The 18,805-nt window shown below is 40.4% G+C and overlaps 1 protein-coding gene across 2 annotated transcripts; it reads left to right on the top strand.

Moving 5' to 3' along the window:
• The first annotated feature begins 930 nt into the window (after window positions 1–930).
• Window positions 931–17,326, top strand: ca8 (carbonic anhydrase VIII). 2 transcript variants are annotated; one of them, XM_055033608.1, is made up of 9 exons: window positions 931–1,296; window positions 5,815–6,000; window positions 6,232–6,356; window positions 7,834–7,929; window positions 8,502–8,564; window positions 8,668–8,716; window positions 10,280–10,392; window positions 12,263–12,457; window positions 15,772–17,326. In XM_055033608.1, exons 1-8 carry the CDS (start codon window positions 1,224–1,226, stop codon window positions 12,395–12,397), a joined length of 840 nt encoding a protein of 279 aa, XP_054889583.1. In that variant the 5' UTR covers window positions 931–1,223; the 3' UTR covers window positions 12,398–12,457; window positions 15,772–17,326. The 2 variants fall into 2 exon arrangements, with proteins under 2 accessions (XP_054889583.1, XP_054889582.1); XM_055033607.1 differs by having other exon boundaries at window positions 5,809–6,000.
• The last annotated feature ends 1,479 nt before the right edge of the window (window positions 17,327–18,805 follow it).

The following is an 18,805-nucleotide window of genomic DNA, read 5'->3' as shown; positions in this document are numbered from 1 at the left end:
AAAATAAATATATGCTTCAAAATGCCAACGCCATCAACAGCTTTTATTGTATACTTAATATATTTTAAGTATATATTAAAACCCTATGTATTTAAACATGTGGGGCTGAAGACACATTCAAGTAGGGAGCAGTTTTGGACTTCAGGCTCTGTTTCTAGATCTACTGTAAGGAAACAAGGGAGCTCGCCTTCATTTCCATAGCTCCAAGGACAGCTTCCATATAAAGAATGTAGGGTAATTAACATCATCACCCTGCAGGATGTGGATTGGAAAAGAAAGAAGAGGAGGAAAGAACTAGCGGGAAAAGTCAACTTTTTACTTTCAAACATTGATTTCTGAAAACAATAGCACAGAAAAGCACAACTCCCCATTTCTGTTAGCTTTTTTGTAAATTTAATACGGTGGACATTAGGGAACCCCAGAGGAGGCCCCTGTCAAAAGTGGGTGTGGGTTATTGAGAATTCGTTTTTTCATGTTCATCTTGAAGTGATTAGGTTTGGAGAACAGTCGGCGCTTTTATCCTGTACATTCTGCCGCTGTCTGTCTATTTTTCTCGGCCGCTGCCGTTTCCTGCACCCAGGGGTGGGTGTGTGTGGCCTCCAAGAGAAACACCAGCATGACCTTCCTGCCTGCATTCCGACATGCAGACATACAAAGTACCACCAGGAGACCCCAAACAGCAGTAAGGTTAAAGCAATACAACACACAATGCTGGGCCACATGGCTTGAAACAATGAGCAACATTTGCTTCCCATTAAAGTTGCACTTATCTGCCTTTCTGTGGAGGAAAGCCACAGTGATCAGGCACACCTGCAGAGGCCCGGAGAGAGAAAGAAAAAAAGAAATGGGAAGAGATACAGATAACAGCAGCACAAAGACAGAGAGAGAGAGTACAAGAGAGAGAGGAGGAGGAGCACAGAGGAAAGAGAAGCAGGCTGACTGCTCCACTCTCATCCATTAGTGACATTGTGGGCAACAACTACAGAAGAAGAAGGAGGATTAAAGACTTTTAAGAATAACAAAGAGAATAGCAACCAACTTAAAGACAAAGTTACATAAGGAAGAAGAAGAAAAAAGAAAGTTAATCAACTTGAAGGAATCTTGACAGGAGGCTGAAGAGACTTAACTTAACCAGAGATTCACTTGCATTCATTCTCTCTGTGACTGAGAGAGCCGGGAACACTGATCTGCTTCCACCCAGAGCGAAGGCGCTGGAAGGCACCATGGCCGACAACCTGAACGAGGAGTCAGACTATGTCCCTGGGAAAGATGAGCTGAAATGGGGCTACGAGGAAGGTAGGCTGGTCTCTGCTTGCACACGAGAGGATGCTGAGAGTCAGAGTCCGGAGGGGGGTTGAGGGGCGACAAGGTGGAGCTTAACTCACCTTTCAGAAGACTCAAAAGTTTGCATTTATTTTTCACTTGCTGATTTTTAGGTGAAGGGATTGCCTTCACGAATGCTTGGAATTAATTCAAATGTCCGTTGATGTTTGCACCACCTCTGCAACATTGCTTATTGTTGTGAAATAGCTAGGGCCCTCCTTTACGTCGTCTCTGAGGCCAAGCACTGCATTTAGCTGAAGAAGATGAAAAATGTGAGACTTTTTTCCACTGTTCTTACAGAGCTGGGAGTGTCGTCGCAAAAAAATGATTCACATCTCTTGAACCTCTTCACATTTCATGATGTTACAACTGCAAATTATAACTTAGTTGTGCGCAAATCATCGTATAATTGTGACGTGTAAAGACAATAAAATCTGAAAAGTGTGGAATGTATTTGTTTTCAACTCTCTCTAATCTGATACCCCTAAATACAACCGGGACAACTGTTGGACAAGTCCTGATTACATTTTGCATCAGATATTGGAAAGTGTTATTCACATGTTCTCCGTACAACTTGTTTGAAATTGAGATATTCTGCGAAAAAAATCATTTGCAAAAATATAACTTTGGATATACAAAGTCAGAAGAGACATTTCTCAAACAACTTACAAGAAGTCACAGGGGCTGACTACAAATCCACATGACACTTTAAAATGTTGCTTTAATTTTCTTTTTTGAAAGCCATCACTTTCCTTCCATCTCATAAATATGTGTTACTTTGTGTTAGTAAAAAGAAAAGAAAAATCTCAACATTCCAATAATCTGCACTGAGGTTTGCAGTTGAAACATAATAACATCTGAAAAAGTTCAAGGTGTATGCATGCTTTTGCAAGACAGTGCAGCTACTGTAGCCCTGATCAAACCTTTCCGTATCGAGAAAGCAAATGTGTTATGTGTTTACATAATTACTACCAACTTGATTCCTAGTGTGAAACAGTCATTTTAGTAAAGTTTACAGATGAACAAACTGTCATTCTTGCCTTGTTTCATTTTGTCTTCCTTCTTTTGTTGCTTTTACTGAGCATCCAAGGATGAGCTATGATGCAATTCTATGACTGTTCCTGTAAGTATGCCCAGTGATGCGAAACACTTTCAATGCATGGATTTAGATGTGACTGTTTGACAAGGAAATACCCCAAGAATCCTGTATGAACCCATTAAACTTTATGCTTTCACATTCTGGGTTAATTAGTGGTAAGGAACTGCATCAAAACACTTATTTTCTCATGTGGCAATTTTTTTTTTTAACTTTGAGTGAATTTAGTTAAATAGAGGTTTGATTTTCACAAAATGTTCAAATTATAATTGTGTTGCCGTACAATAAAAATAGGTTTATTTTTATTTTTATAAACAAATTTGTTTGCATCTGTAAGTTCACACAAGCTTGTTACCAGGTACAATCTACACAGATTCAGTTCATCCATAAGTGAAGAAATACAACGTTAAAATAGATTGTACTGTTTGTGAAACTTAACAGATTAATTTTTTTCCACTCTGTTTTCCACGTAGAGAAACAATCACTGTCCATGCTAGCTGAAGTTTAGGACTGAATACAGATGCAGCTTTTTCTCTTGGCACATGTCAGGACGTTCTGGTTGTTGGTGTTTCTTTTCTTTTTTGTGCAGTGGGAATAAGCTTCTGGCAGGCTAAGTTCGCAAGTTCGTAAAACACAGCTTGACATAAGCATATAAGTAAAAGAAGGAGCTCAGGTTGATCTTAAAATGACAAAATGAGAAGAAAGAAAGTCAAATTGCCTCTGCTGGGCCTTGCAGGGTTGAATTTTGTCTTGTCAGTGCTGCAGGGAGACCCGGTGTGTGTTCAGAAAACTGTTGTCATGGCTTTAGTTGCTGAGGAAGGAAGGAATGTGGCAGCCTCCCCTCTTTTCTCCAATGGTGGGGAGAAAGGCATCAGTCCCTGCTGCAGAAAAGCTTTCTCTGAACTCTCACTCGGCTTGTTTCTTGGAGGGACTAAAGTTTTTTTAAAGTGATTGTTTCCTCTTCCTAAAAACTCACTGCAACGTGTTCTGCTCTCTCTGTGTGACGATGTCGCTCTCAAAACTGAAGTGAAACCAGACTGTGAGAGTCACTTATTGTATCATGGCGTCTTCCACATTCAAAGTAAATATAATAAATTTGCACCCATCTGACATGGATTCCATCTACGGACAAATATATTACGAAATCTTAGTCCCAATGTTCTTCATGCATGCTGGCAAGGTTTTAGTTATGATTACTTGTATTAGGTAGGACAATCTGACCTTGTTTCTGTAACCATAACCTGTTTCATATTCAAGATCTCAACACTCTCAGTCATAGCAGGACCTCTTACTACAGTGAGACCTCGTGTTTCAGAGAACAGAAAGCTGGATGGACCTCACAGGAGGCCCAGAGACAGCAGCTGCACCACAAAATCAACTGAAAAACATTTGACTTTGATTAAAGGAGAGACGTATATTTGTGTTCACATGTTTTTTCAGCGCTTTCGTGGATCACGGTGCTCTTGAAAGTTGATTTAAATCAATCTGAAGGATTCTACTGGTGAATTCATTAAAGGTTCATGAAACCTTATCTTTATTATTTTTTAGTATTTGAATAGGTTTAGTACCATTCCTTTAACACCTAGTGACCTAGTAGAGTCATTAAATCGCAAAAATGTGGTTTCAGATGAAATACTAAGTAAAGACGATGCAGCTGGACCATTGTTAAAATGCCTTGGATTTTACATATGTAATGACGTATTCAGAGTACTTTTTGTTTCAAATACAAACATAAAAACCTGAGTAGAGAGAACCACCTCGATTCATCATTTCCGTCAGAATACTCCGTCACAGGTTTCAGTTTTAATATTCCAAGAAGCTAATTTCAAACTTGACGAGAAAGGACGTCAGAAAAATGACATATGCAAACAATAAAACGAGTAGGTAGGCAGTGGCATTTTGAATCCTCGGTCAAATCAGTGGGTTTTCGTCTCTGTGAATAAAATACATCAGAAATACATACAGTATTTTCAGGATGTAACCTTTTAAAGCTGGATGAATCGGTACGAGAGTTCATCCAGCTCACCCCACGCTCCAGGGAAAACACACACCACACAGACACAACAACCCCAAACTCTGACATTCAACCTTTTGTGAACGTATTACCTCCAAACTGAGCAACTGTCTTCAGCTGCCACCTGATTAGCAGTGAAATCACATCTCAGTGTAATTTAGAATATATCCAGCTGTTCTGTGAAGGTCTAAATTGACAAACTGCATTAGGAAGATCAAGAAGCACACCGATCCTGGAAGAAATCCTTTTCAAGGCAGAAAACAAAACACAACCAGAGCTATAGCTGAATGAATCAGGGTAACACTTATGTAAGCATGGCCTATTTAAAATCTAGAAGTAAATACAATTAAGAATTTGTGGCAGTCAATCTGCCACAAATTCTTACCGAACTTGAGCAATTTTGTAAAGAGCAATGAGCAAAAGTTTCTGTCTCAAGATGAGGAAAACTACTAAAGACCTCAATCAATCAATTTTTATTTAAAAAGCACTCTTAATGCTAAAAGCAGCTCAAAGTGCTGCACAGATCAATAAAAACAAACCCATCTTAAACCCCACAGGGGAAACCACACAACTGCGCGGAAATTCACAGACTAAGCAGAAATGATTGAGTTCAGGAACCACAGTTAAAAAGACGGGTCTCTAAGTACAGCAACATTTTCTGCGGCCCCAGGTTCTCTGGCAGACCGTTTCACAATACTGGAAATAAGCCTTGCCATAAGTGTGTGTTTTGACTCTTGGACTTGTTCAGCAGTCCGGGGCCAGAGGACCTCAGGGCCTGCAGAGGTTCATAAGGCATTAGCAGCTCTGCAAGGTAAGACGGTGCAAGAGCATTAAGATATTTAAAAACCAGTATGAGAATCATAAAATCAATCCTGAGACGTACTGGGAGCCAGTGCAACGATTTCAAAACAGGTGTGATGTGAGCCTGCCTTCTGGTTTTGGTCACTCGAGCTGCAGAGTTTTACAATAGTCTATACGGCTGGAAATAAAGGCGTGCATCAGAGTCTCAGTGTCAGCGAGGGAGAAAATAGGGTGAAGTCTGGCTATGTTCTCCAGATGGTGCAATCCTGTTTTAATGATTAGTTCAATATGCGGAATAAAAGTGAGCTCAGAGTCAAGAACAACTTAACACAAAATCTGCAGGAGTAATTTTAACAAAAGATGGTTCTACAACAATACAATTAGCACTTTCAAAACCTCTTCTGTTCTTCTCAGTCTAATGTATCATTATTCGATTTTCAAAATTAAATACAATGGGATAAAATAAGTACCAGTTAAAAGGGTGAAAACACTGCATTGTGCGCAACAAGTTTTCAAGCTGACGAACCAGACTTGAATGGAAACAAACATGTTTGCTGTGGATTTTCACTCATAGGTGTAGAATGGGGACTCCATTTCCCAGCAGCCAACGGCGAGTACCAGTCTCCGATTAATCTCAACTCCAGGGAAGCGCAGTATGACCCCTCCCTCCTGGACGCCGGCTTATCACCAAACTATGTGGTGTGTCGAGACTGTGAGGTCATCAACGACGGGCACACTGTCCGCATCCTTCTCAAGTCCAAGTCAGGTCAGTCCCAGGAGACATGCTGAGAGAATGCAAGAAGCATGTTCAGGTGTCGGCGTTAGTCACTGTGGTTTATTGGTGTTACTTGTTACAAGGGAAGACAAAATCACTTCTGTCCAACCCCAAATGACCCATTTCCACCCCTGCTGAGTCGCTCTCTACATGCTGAATTATGCTTTTGCTTCCTGTTTACACTTGTTTAGACCTCATTGTGGTTTCCTTTGCTTTTGGCAGTGGTTACTGGGGGTCCATTGCCTAGTGATCATGAGTACGAGCTTCACGAGGTTCGATTCCACTGGGGCAAAGAGAACCAGAGAGGATCAGAGCACACCGTCAACTTCAAGGCTTTCCCGATGGAGGTACACAGGACAAGCAACACATCCTGCTCCAAGAAAAACACAGCGATCGTGTGTTTGTGCCTCCGGATCAGACATTGACCCTTATGTGCATAACATTGGAGCTGCTTGAGCCCAAACAAGTAACTCTTCTGACATATTGTGAAAGAGGGAATCATTACATTACCTTACAACTAATTTAGGAGTAAAGCCTTTGGAAATGACTTCACTCACCCACTCTGACGACGTTAGAGTGGGTGAGTGAAGTTATTCTCACTAGTCTTTATCTCACGCACACATCTGAGAGAGTCATATCAACTCTGATGTGGAAGATAACATGGTGCGCAACTGTTTTGATTGCATTTAACCTGCAAGAGCACCGGAAAGCAGATCTCAACCAAATTTAGAAAAAAACTGCAATTCATATTATGTGTGTTGATCAGGTAAAAACTACTACGTTATAAATCCTGCCTCTTTTTTCTACAGGTTCTGAAAGTGAAAGGAAAAGTGATCCTTAAGGGTGTCTATTCAGGAACGATGATGTAAAATTTGCTTCTATTGCCTCAAGACATGCATCCATGACTTTCCCAAACTGAAGATGCAAAAGAAATCCAGGAAGATTAATCTGTTCCATCAAAGCGAGTTTTATACCACAGGCTAAGATGTTTGCTTCCCAAGAACCTCAATTTGAAGTAAAATCTAAAATGTCCATTTGGTGATGTTCGTTTAAGTTAATGCGTTGTTCCACTAGAAGTCGCTGTATCGAACATCTTTCTGCCTCTTTAGACAATATTTTGTTTCTCTTGATATTTGATTTGGCTGTTGAGAGTAATGCAATTGAAAATAAGGCTTTGGCTTTTAAAAGTCGCATTTAATATGTAGTAGAAAAAACAGAATGATGGCATCTATTTTATGATGCCATATTTATGTGTAGGCACATAAAGTGTTACGAAAGCATAATATGGATGGACGTTACCCTGATTTGTATAGTTGCATGCCATTATTTGAGCAGATAAACCCAAATGATGAACCAGATCTGTGGAGATCTACAAGTTCAAATATCAGAAGCTCACGAAGCTGCGACATCATTATCATCTGGGTGTTCACAAAATGTCTCAGTGCTTGTAAGCTTCTCAACTTGGCGTAAGTCATTTTGGTAATTCTAAGTCACCTTCTTTTTATACAGTGTATTCAAATGCTCTGCTTCAGCTGTGAATGTAGCACACAACGGGATTCGCAAACAGCAATTTTTCCAACAATTTTGTTGAAATTTTATTTTATTTATTTATTTATTTATTTTTTACAGAGAAGTCAGGGTATGTTCAGCTCATTAGACTTTTCTCTTGGAAAGTTTCACAGTTTCCAGTCAGTCTTTGTTTTGACGTAAACCAGACAAGGAGTTCGTCACACACATCTGAGGTTTCCTGCACACTCATCGCGTTAATGACCTTAAACGCCCCTCCAGTTTATGTTTTATTGTCTTTTTTCTTTTTGTCCTCAGCTCCATCTGATTCACTGGAACAGCACTCTCTTTAACTCTCTAGAAGATGCTTTAGGGAAGAAGAACGGAGTCCTCATTATAGCACTTTTTGTCCAGGTAAGTACACCTGGAACTCAGATCATATCAGTGAGATGTGTGGTTTTTTTTTTTTTTTGAAGAGTTTAGAGATCTTAGTGAATATTTAATTAAGGAAATGTAAATTAGTGCTTGCATTTAAGTATCGTTCTTGTTTCGTCCGATAATATGCTTAATAAATTGCAACATATTAATTAGCACATTGATAATCTCATATTATGCATAAATTTGGCACCACCATTACAGTCACTACAAGTGAGGCGAATAAGACTCGCCTTTGCTTAAACATATCACCTGCTGATTCATGCTAGTTGAAGTGGAAGTGGAAGCTCGGCTCTGTGATAAGTGACGGCACCCGAGGAAAACACCTCATTCTTCTTTTTGAACCTAGTCATTCCTGACCTCCTGAGGCCTCTGCCTCACACATCCTGTTTTCTACAATGTCTGTTCTTTAATCTTCCACTGTTTCTTCCTGCATGATAACAGAACGCAGACTTGTCTCTGCTGAAAAACGCAGCTGACATTGTGAAAACAGCCGCAGGCGGCAGTGATAAGTCTGTGCTGAAACCCCAAAATGCGTGTATTTGTTTCAGATTGGCAAAGAGCACCTGGGTCTGAAGGCCATCACTGAGGTCCTACAAGACCTGCAGTACAAGGTGAAGCCAGTGTGATGGCGAACTGCAGAGGTTTTACTCAGAGTCGCGCCGTGAGGGTTGATGTGTCATAACTGCATCTTTTTGCCACTGTATTTTATTTTAGGGGAAGAACAAGATAATCCCATGTTTCAACCCCAACACGCTCCTACCTGGTAAGACAGAAATGATTTGATCTCAAATCTTTATGTTCAGGTCAAAACCCTAAATATTTGAGCAACACGTGTGAGTTAGCAGCCAAACAGAATATGGCATATGGGAAATAACACTGATTCTTCTGGATGCCACCTGTGCAAATTAGAGACACGTAGAATAGAAAAAACAGGTTTATAAATGTTGTAGTGAAACAGAAAAATCCCTCTTGGATGATTCTAGAATAAAGTTGTTGATTCCCGCTGATCTGTACAAGATGAAAATCATACAGGGTAAATAAATGCATCTAAAGTCACCAATATTAAGCAATATTAATTACCTTTTGTAATCGTCAATAAGCTGTTGGCATAATTTTCTTATCAGAGTTGGTACAGTTCAATTAAACCGGTTGGTTTCCTGACATACTTTTTCAATTGGATTAATGTTCTCGCCGTTTTCAAAGAGTGACATCAATAAGGGTTTGGGGTCGCTGCCATGCCGGAATTACCCAGTTGTTCCCTTGTTTCAATAATCTGAATAAAGCTGGTGATGATGAGATTAAAGGAAAGTGGCTAGAATTGTTTGGGACAACTTTGACCATGCAGTGGAAGCTGCTGAGACACCAGTTTCCAGTGACATTGGCTCAACATCACGATGGACTAAGAGGATGTCAAGAAAGAAGCTCAACCTCAAAAGCCTTTTAAATGAACAAGAATGCGCATTTTCAGTTTCTGCTCACTTGGGGAAAAAAAAAATGTTTTTGCTATATTTGCCTGCAAGGACAAGAACAATATTTGGAGGAGTCAACCTGGACCTGGGACAAATTTTGGGTGTGTAGTCACAAGCTGGGGAAACAGTAAGCTTTGCTTCCTTTTGCTGTGCTGGCTGCTTCCAGCAATGCCAGCAACGTTTCTCTTCATTTTAGAAACTGCAAAAAGGGACAAAATGTCAAGTAGGAAGTTGTTTGCAAGGTACATAAAATCCCTCGTGCACACAGTTCTATCAAACATCTGTCAGCGAGAGCTGCAATCTAATATCAGCATATGCAAAACACACGAGATGTGGCAAATATATTAATAGGGAGAATAACTACCAGAGTTTTGTGCTCAAAGTTTCAAGGAAATCAGACAGCAACATAATATCTGCAGACATAACATGACCATTGTTGTTCAAATGTAGCAGGTGGAAGGTCAGTGCATGCATGGGGGAGGAAGGGCTGATATTTTGAGAAGTAAAGAGGGTTTCAGACCGTCTGAGGCATTAATTATTTTTGCCACGTCGGAGTACAGTACGTTCACTTTGTAGTTCATAGTTTCATCAAATCAAATGTTCCTGTCGGTCCTCTCCTCCCTTTTGTTATCACTGCTGAAGCCAGCGGATAAATTCCTGAGCCTTTATCTTGTTTTGTGCCTCTCTTGAGCCCCTAATAAATACAGAACAATCCCTCATTCCTGTTTTAATTAAATTCTGTCAGGTCTGTTTGCTCTTATTTAAAAAGAGAAAAGGAGGGAAAATAATTAAGTTCTCGTAAAAGCCAGCGTTTCGAAGAATAGCTGAAGATTAAATGTTGTTTTTGTGATCGTCAGACCCGCTGCTGAGAGACTACTGGGTGTATGAAGGATCTCTGACCACACCGCCTTGCAGTGAAAAAGTGACCTGGATACTTTTCCGCTATCCCCTCACCATCTCACAGCTACAGGTATGGAGTCAAGCAAAAATGTTTTCTTTTTCTTTTTTGAAGGCTTTCTTCATCTTTAGTGGCTCTCTCTCAGTCTGAAACCTCCATCACAGTGAAGAAAACTTAAACTGTTTACATTGACAGTAAAGGTTGCAGCAATAAAAATCATCATCGAGCTAATGACTGATTCATCTAGCTTCCTATATTTATTTATTTTCTTCAGCATTTTATCACAACATATGCACTGCACAATCCGTATTTCAACTAGAGTTTTCTGGTGTTCTCCACAACGGTCTCCATGCAGCAAGCCTTTCCACCCACTGCCAATCCATAAGTCTGTCATGTTGCCTTTGATTGCTTTAAACTTTAATTCAACCTTTGCCTGACTCGTGGCTCTCTTCCAAAGGGTTTGTTTTCTTTGAAAGAGATAAAGGTGCCAGCCCTCTGACATTTATTTGTGTCTTTCATCTTGACTGCACTTTGGCTTGCTGACCCTTTGAAATGCGCGCACAAAGAGGTCTTTCTGCCTGTCCTGCCTCAGGCCTTGTGTGCGGCGCGGGCGAAAAGAAAGCAGGCGAGATCCGAAGACGATGAATCGGTTTGTTTTGACTTCACCAAATACGCGTGCGTCCAAACTTTAAGACATGAGCAAAGTTCTGTATTTTATTTCACACTGAGTTTTAAAATTAAGATTAGGAACAATGTAAAAATTAAAAAAAAAATTTTGCCAACAACAACACAGAAGGATTTAGACTTTAGCATGTCAGCTGAAGCACTTAACAAGAGCCAGTTTTGTCCTGCGGTTCAGCATAATGGAACAATTACAAGCGGGTCAAATGAGCTATTAGAGGCTCCTGATTGCAGCAAATCCGGACATGGACGGATAAATGCGATTGACTCACTCTGATAAATTGATAACTTCCCAGGCAAATGTTAAACAGATCTGGACATGTGGACGTCAGTAGGTAACACCGCAGTGGCCAGTTGTGTTGTTGTTGTTCAGTAATGAAACGTATTTATGTCTCAAGTCTTTCGTTCATCATCAAGGTTTTCTACTAGAATCCTCAAGATTGGAATGAAAAAAACTTAAATAAAAAATGTTTGCAAAACTGCATTGCTTTCATCTCAATTGTTAATTTTCTGTTTGTCTTAGCAGTCCTTTTGTTGCCTCTTGTTCCACGTTTCCCCACATTTTCTCTTGGCACACATTGTTAGGTGTGCAAAATGAAACGCACTGAACATACAGACTCGTCTAGTGGCGTGAAGCTTTCTCGTCATGCTTTAACTGGATGAACCAAATAAAGCATAAAAAACCCAGCAAGTCCTGCTTTCCGAGAAAACGCACTTCAAACATCCTGATGTTATCGATTGCTGCAAGACAGAGAGTGTGTGTGCAGAGTGAGTATGTACACATACATGCCAGATACCACAGCCTTTGCACTTTTAGAGAGCGCCGTAAAAGTTTCGGCAGCCAACCGGTCTCACAGCAGCTCAAGAACTGCTGTTTGTTTTAGCAATGTGGGTGATTCTCTCTGTTACGTGTGTGTAGGAGAGATGCAATCTGCAACTGCAGCAATTTCACTTGAAAAGGAAGATTTCTTTTTCTTTGTGGCTTTGACTTTCAAGCATTCTGGCCAAAGAATGACAAAACCGTATACTGTTCCCATCAGAGATAAGACATGCATCGCCCACACTTCTACTTGAATTTTCTCAAACGTGAATGTTTTGGCGAAATACAACCTTTCATGAAGGGAAAAGTGTCTGAATAATCCAACAACATCAAACCCTCAAATGTAGCAGGAAACCTTGCAGCGAGTTGTCCTTCAGTAAGGGTCTGAGGGACGTGAGGTTGTGGCCTTTTTATTTATGTTTTTCATGTCTCTGTTTGCAGATCGAGGAGTTTCGGAGGTTACGGTCGCACATCAAGGGGGCGGAGCTGCTCGAAGGAAACGACGGGATGCTGGGGGACAACTTCCGCCCCACCCAGCCACTCAGTGACAGGGTCGTCCGCGCCGCCTTCCAGTGACTTTCACTCTCCTGTGCCGTCTCAGTGAAACTCTGGGACCTACACATAAAACCATGGAAGGTAACAGTTTTAACAGTGAGATCAGCAGTGGAGGCGTCCGTAACGCAAATGCAAACTTTTAATCTTTTGTCTCAAACAAGAAATATGAAACTTGTGCAGGATTTTTGCTGTGAAAGACACTCCAACCCAGAATGTGTTCCACTTGTCCCAAAACGCCCATCCTCAGAGTTATAAGTGTGTTCAGCACGTTTCCTCTCAGGAGACACGTTTTTTTAATGGGAAAAGGTGCATTGTCCCAGAGGCAGCAGATCGAGCCCTGGAAGAACTAACCCAGTTCATTTACTAATCTGGGACTAGCCTATATACATCGCAGTGAGAGAGGAGGCTTCAGATTTAGCTCAGCAGCACTGCGGCAGAGCTGAATGCAGACTGGTGGGGAAAAACATTTTTAAAAAATACCTAATTCCTTCAGTTTAGACTTTTAACCTGGAGGGGAAAAGAGACTCCAGTTTGTGTGAAAATAAATCACAAAATTAAGACTGCCCTGAAAAAATAATTGGCTCCTTTATTCTTGTCTTTTGCTTTTTTTCCTCAAATCTAGATATTTATAGTCATCCAATTTCTTTTTCAAATAGTAGACAAGTTTAACAAGTAGACCCAAAAGTCAGGTTTTAAACGATAGTTAACAAGGAACCATAGTCTGCCTTGTCTGAAGAACAACTGCTGTTCTGGATGTTTTTAGCTTAAAACTCAGACTTTTTATAAACCACAAAGGTGAACTCCCTTTTGTGCTTTGGGTAATTGTGCTGAAATCAAGAAAATTTCAGCAATCTCTTTAAATCACATACGCAGTATCGGTTACGTCTAAAGCTGTTGGCACAAATTGTGTATGGCTTCCACACTGAGCAAGATTTTTCATCGAGATATTCAAAAATCAGCTGTTTTTGCTTGAAGCCCACAAATGTTAGTCAGACTGTAACTAAAAAGTTCATTTTTGTTGTTATCTTTTCTCATAGGTCATCACTCCTGCTTATTTAATTGCTATATTCCTCAATTCATTGCAGGCTTTGCAGTTAAAAAGGAAAGTATTTTAGGAAAGTGGATTCCTAAAATACGGTTTCCATCCATCCATCCATTGTCTGCTTCTTATACGGGGTCGGGTCGCGGGGGTAGCAGCTTAAGAAGGGAGGTCCAGATTTTCCTCTCCCTACCCACTTCTTTCAGCTCCTCTGGGGGAACCTCAAGGCGTTCCCAGGCCAGCCGGGAGACATAGTCCCTCCAGCGTGTCCTGGGTCTTCCCCATGGCCTCCTCCTGGTGGGACGTGCCTGGAACTCCTCACCAGGGAGGCGTCCATGAGGCATCCTAACCAGAGGCCCGAGCCACCTCAACTGGCTCCTCTCGATGTGGAGAAGCAGCGGCTCTACTCTGAGTCCCTCCTGGATGACCTGGCTTCTCACCATATCTCTAAGGGACAGCCCAACCACCCTATGGAGGAAACCTATTTCGGCCGCTTTGTATCCGCAATCTCGTTCTTTTGGTCATGACCCAAAGCTCATGACCATAGATGAGGGTCTGAATGTAGATCGACTGGTAAATCTAGAGCTTCACTGTTTCGCTCAGCTCTCTCTTCACCACGACAGACCGGTACAGCGCTCCCTTCACGGCAGACGCTGCACCAATCCGCCTGTCAGGGAAAATACGGTTTCCCTGAATGCTAATTTGACCTGTGCGGAGCTCTTTATGACCCTGTGGCACAGCTGGATCCAGGAGAGCAATCGTGATAAACTTGCACTGTAGTTTGTATTTAATTTGGGGGGAAACAGAAGGGCTGGATGTAAGCAGAAAAACAGAGACGTGTGTTGAAAGGGGGAAGCTAGAGGGGCTCTGAGATGAGGGGAGGTGGGAATGCCAGAGGATTGAAAGAGGAGGAGGACGGAGCAGAACGGGCAGGAACAAAAGGGGGCTATTGTTGCAGGGGTGAAAACAGATACTGATGTGGTCCCTGCAACACGAGCCCAACCGAGGTCAAAACATTGTTTGCTGCAGAAGGGACCGGTCCACTTCACAAAATATATGGAATAGTAACCAAATATTACGTGGATATATGGAAGCAATTTCTCAACATGTCAGCCAGGAATTTAAAGCTCTGGTACAAATAGTGTTATTACGTGTACAGTGTCCCTAAGCACAGCACCAAATTAGCTACAAAGTGGCTTGAGGACAACAAAGGCAATGCTATGAAGTAGCCATTATGAAGCTGTGATCTCTGTCCAATTGAAAATAAGGAGGTGGAGCTGAAAATATGTCTGTGAGCACAGCGACCTGCAAACACGACTTACAAGACTACAAATATTTCTACTTAATATTATCATTGTTTAGCTATTGAAATATCAGCTCTAGAAAAAAAGACTACTGCAAAATTATTAGTTTCTCCATGTTTGAGTAAAATGAACATTGTTCTTTTACACTATGAACTACTGGCCGGTGACTGACATCGGACCACTTTTTCAGTAACTGGTAATCTAACGCGTTGCTATTTCAAATCCAGTAGTCAGACTACAGTTACTTATCGAAACCACTTTGCGTTACTATTTTCTTTTGTAATTAAATTTGACTTCCTCTACGCGCCTTGGGGAGAGTGGGATGCATTTTGTTGCTGGAAAAACAGGAACTATTTTGAGTTTCCGATTATTAGAAGCGGTCTGGGTCTTTTTTTAATTTTTTTTAAGTTACTTGCAGATTTTGGGGCTTAATGAGACATAAACCCAGAATTTGTCCGACATTTTAGCTAGACTCTCCCTGTCCGCCATAACCCGGATGATCTGTCCAGCTGTGTCTTTGTTAATGTCAATTTATCATACACTGCATGTAAACATCTTTTGTGGGGGTTCATTGAGTAATTTTCTTGCAATCAGAAGGCTGTAGGTTTGATCCCAGCGTCTCCCAGTGACGTGTCGTCAATCTGTTTGTCAGTGAATGAATGTGTGCAACTGAGTGCGGCTGGGTGAATAGCTGTGGTGTAAGGCGCTTTAAGTGGCCAGTATGACTAGAAAAGCGCCGTATAATGCTGTATTTCACTATCAGGCTTTTATCAAGGCTTTGTGTTTGGACTGGACTGTAAGCTGTATGTAAAGATGGAAAATGTTCAATTTTGTCTACCTTATGCAACACACACAGAGGTCAAACCTAGTTTGTCCCAGTTGTGTTTTTTTTTCCTCTCCACCTCAGTAATGCTGAAAAGCTGCTTACCTGGGAATCATAAAGAAAAAACGTTCATAAAGGTTTTCCATCCTTTCCGTTCTTTGGTCCCAGGAGGACTGTTAAGCACATCTGGATTTCTTTTAATGAGATTCATGTTTTTCTTTCTCTACAGGAGAAGAAAACAGAGGAGTGGAAACAGGAAGAAAGAAAGGAAATTAATGTGATAACAGATCCAAGACAAACTAGAAGAGAATGAAAAAGCTTTTAGTGCCGCCACCTTCACTCCAGGCTTTGTGTGTGTGTGTGTGTGTGTGTGTGTGTGTGGGGGGTGTGCGTGTGTGTGTGTGTGTGTGTGTGTGTGTGTTTCAGTACATGTGAGTGCAGCCATCTTTTTCTGGATTGTTTCTCACTCCTCCCTGTATTTTTGCCGTTCACATTGACTGTTCATGTGTGTATTTGTTGCACGTTTGGTTTGGGGCGTCATTGTGTCTGCGTCCTGAGTGTGTGTTGTGACTAAATGATGAAGAATCGACCGCAGACGAACAAGAAGCCTGAAAAACACACACCGGGACACAGTTTCACTCACCCGTCATGTTCTTCATATTTTAATACTCCACTTAAAATAATCCTATTATCATTCTTATGAGATCAATATTAATAAACTTAAATCTTAAAAAAAATAATTTATTTTATACAGAAGCTGTGAATGATAAACTGGGAATAAATGGCTTCTGAAGTTCTATGTTCCAGCTCACTTTCCGTCTTCTGGCAGTGAATTCAACACCACTTTCACCTTTTAAAAGACAAGTGAAATAAAAATGATTTCACTTGTCATAGGTAAGACAATAGGTAAGATGTATAGTGTGTTAAGGTACAATACATCAAATGGAGTTGGTACGATTTATAGTAACGACGACTGTGACTGGAAAGCAACAATACACTACAGCTTACTAAAAAAAAAAAGTCTGTACATGAACTAACAAAAAGAGCGTCTTACATGCCATTCACAGAGCAAACGCATCTGATGACAAGCAGGTGAAAACTGGCCAATCACGTTAAATTGACGTGGGAAACGTGTTTTTCTTGAGCATTAGAAAACAGCTGTTTTCTTTTGACAGGTGCTGATATCAAGACACTGTAAGAACTACAGGACTCATGTTTGGGGAAGGGTTCTTAAATCAATAGTTTGGATGTTTGTAACCCTTTAAGTCCTAAACATAGCGGCGACCATCCAGCCAAATTTATAGCACCCTAATTCCGCCACACTGTCTGAAAAAAACCCAACGGTTTTTGAAATGGGAGATGTTGTTCTTCCCAGCCATTACGGTAATTTTACCCCCGTCCTCAGCAGGGAGACTAATCTGAGGGGCAATCTTTTAATAGGCCGTAAATTGCGAAAATCACTCGCTAGATATTGAAAGTTCCAGTTGTTGTGGATAAATGGGCTAATGTATTTACTCACAAGACGTTTAAAAAAACTGCATACAATTTAAATAAACAAAAAATATGCAGGCGGTGGTTTGAAATTTAGGACATAAAGGGTTGCAGTTTGTAAAAACAAACAAAAAAACGAATGAATTATTTCTGTCTTTCACTGTTTAACTTGAAACAAAGTGTTAAAATCAAGTCAGATTGTGCAATTATTGTATGGAGCCTATATGAATGCGTACTGCACAAAGTTTTGGTTTATTGTCAGAATAAAAAATGAAACTTGTGTGCATTCTTGACTCTGCAGCTCGTTCTTTTTTTGCTCCTCTCCTCTCTTCAAATAATATGATGCTAATATTTCTTTTTCACGTCTTGAAATATGAATTCTGCTTTTGAACTGCAGCCTAAATAACACACAGCTTCCTTTAGTCCCCAGCAACCAGCCTGGTCATGTATTTATTGGTGTGGAGATCATAGTTTATGCGTTATAGCTCCTTGTTAACATTCTGTTGCCTGCAACTAAGTGAGGGAAGCAAAACTTGCAAGTTTTCTAATGAAATGTGTTACTCCAGAAAACCTTTCCAAGATCTCATAGAGAACATCTACAAACTGTGATTGTTGTTCACCTTTTTGTAAATTTAAAGTGCAGAAATAGATATGTCGGCCAACTTTGGTCAGGTATTTACCAAAGTTCTAAATCGTTTCACATTTTTATACTGCGTTTAAAAATAAATATACAATTGGCTTCATAATCTGTTGTGCAGAATTATTCAGTTTTCCCTTTTCTGTTTTTCTTCCAAGCTCTCAGACTGTGCTTCCTTGTAACATCTCTAAGTGAATCTTGAAACCCTTTGCTATTAAACTTTTGTTTTTTGGGGGGAAATTTACTGAATTTATTTTCTGGGGACATTAAAAAAAATCCATCTTTGTTTTAATCCAATGTCAACTAAATTAGTCCCCACTGTTAACTGAGCAGATGCAAGCGTGTTGATAGAATGAAAAAGAAAGATTGATTGGCAAAGAATATGCTGTTAAATTATTATCTCCCTGAAATATTGTTTATTCTGATAAAATAAACCCCAGGCTGAAGTCCCTGGTGCCATGTAACATCCATGAGTTGATTGTTGCTCAAGTATAGGGAAACTAAAATATTCCTTTTATTAAACAGAAAAGAAGTCAATTATTTCGTATTTTAAAACACAGACTAATGGCAAATAAACTTTCCAGAGTTTAAAGCTGATAATAAGGATCTGGATCTTGCAATTTACAGAGGAGAAATGCTTCTCTAAAGTAAATCTTTCTTGTGTTTTTGGTTAAAAATCTTTAGAATGAGTCCAGAGCAGGGCAGTAACAGGTAGCATTAGTATTATTTTCTCAGTGCAACACAGTGTGAATTTTCTATATTTATTTTTGCCCAGCCAAATTGTTTGCAAGCAAATCTGAAGCTTTAAGAGTTAAACTGCAATTATACTTTTGTAGATCTTTGGTGTTCAGCTCAGTTTGCTGTCACCTCAAGCCAAACGCTCTCAAGACTGCTCAAATATTTGCACAAAACCTTCGTTGGACTTATTAAGGTGTGGTGGTTTAGTCTGCTCGGAAGCAAACACTAGTGAAAGTCATGCATCGTGCCAGATCTCCTAACAACCGGATCCAAGGGTCGAACAGGGAAGGATGCAGGTCAAAGAGTCTGATTTTTAGCATCGAAATATTTTGTTTTGCAAATGATTTGTCATATGTTATGACTAACTGAGAGAAAAATAAGTAGTTTCATTCACTTC

This window comes from Poeciliopsis prolifica, unplaced genomic scaffold, assembly GCF_027474105.1.
Source record: "Poeciliopsis prolifica strain line A6 unplaced genomic scaffold, Auburn_PproV2 SCAFFOLD008, whole genome shotgun sequence".
NCBI lineage: Eukaryota > Metazoa > Chordata > Actinopteri > Cyprinodontiformes > Poeciliidae > Poeciliopsis > Poeciliopsis prolifica.
This window is presented reverse-complemented; position numbering and strand designations above follow the sequence as displayed.

Excerpts from the sequence above, each read along its gene's own strand:
- ca8 (XM_055033607.1), top strand. The coding sequence starts at position 1,224 with ATGGCCGACAACCTGAACGAGGAGTCAGACTATGTCCCTGGGAAAGAT. Across the intron at positions 1,297-5,808 it reads GAAATGGGGCTACGAGGAAG|GTGTAGAATGGGGACTCCAT; the intron begins GTAGGCTGGTCT and ends TTTCACTCATAG. Across the intron at positions 10,393-12,262 it reads TCACCATCTCACAGCTACAG|ATCGAGGAGTTTCGGAGGTT; the intron begins GTATGGAGTCAA and ends CTCTGTTTGCAG.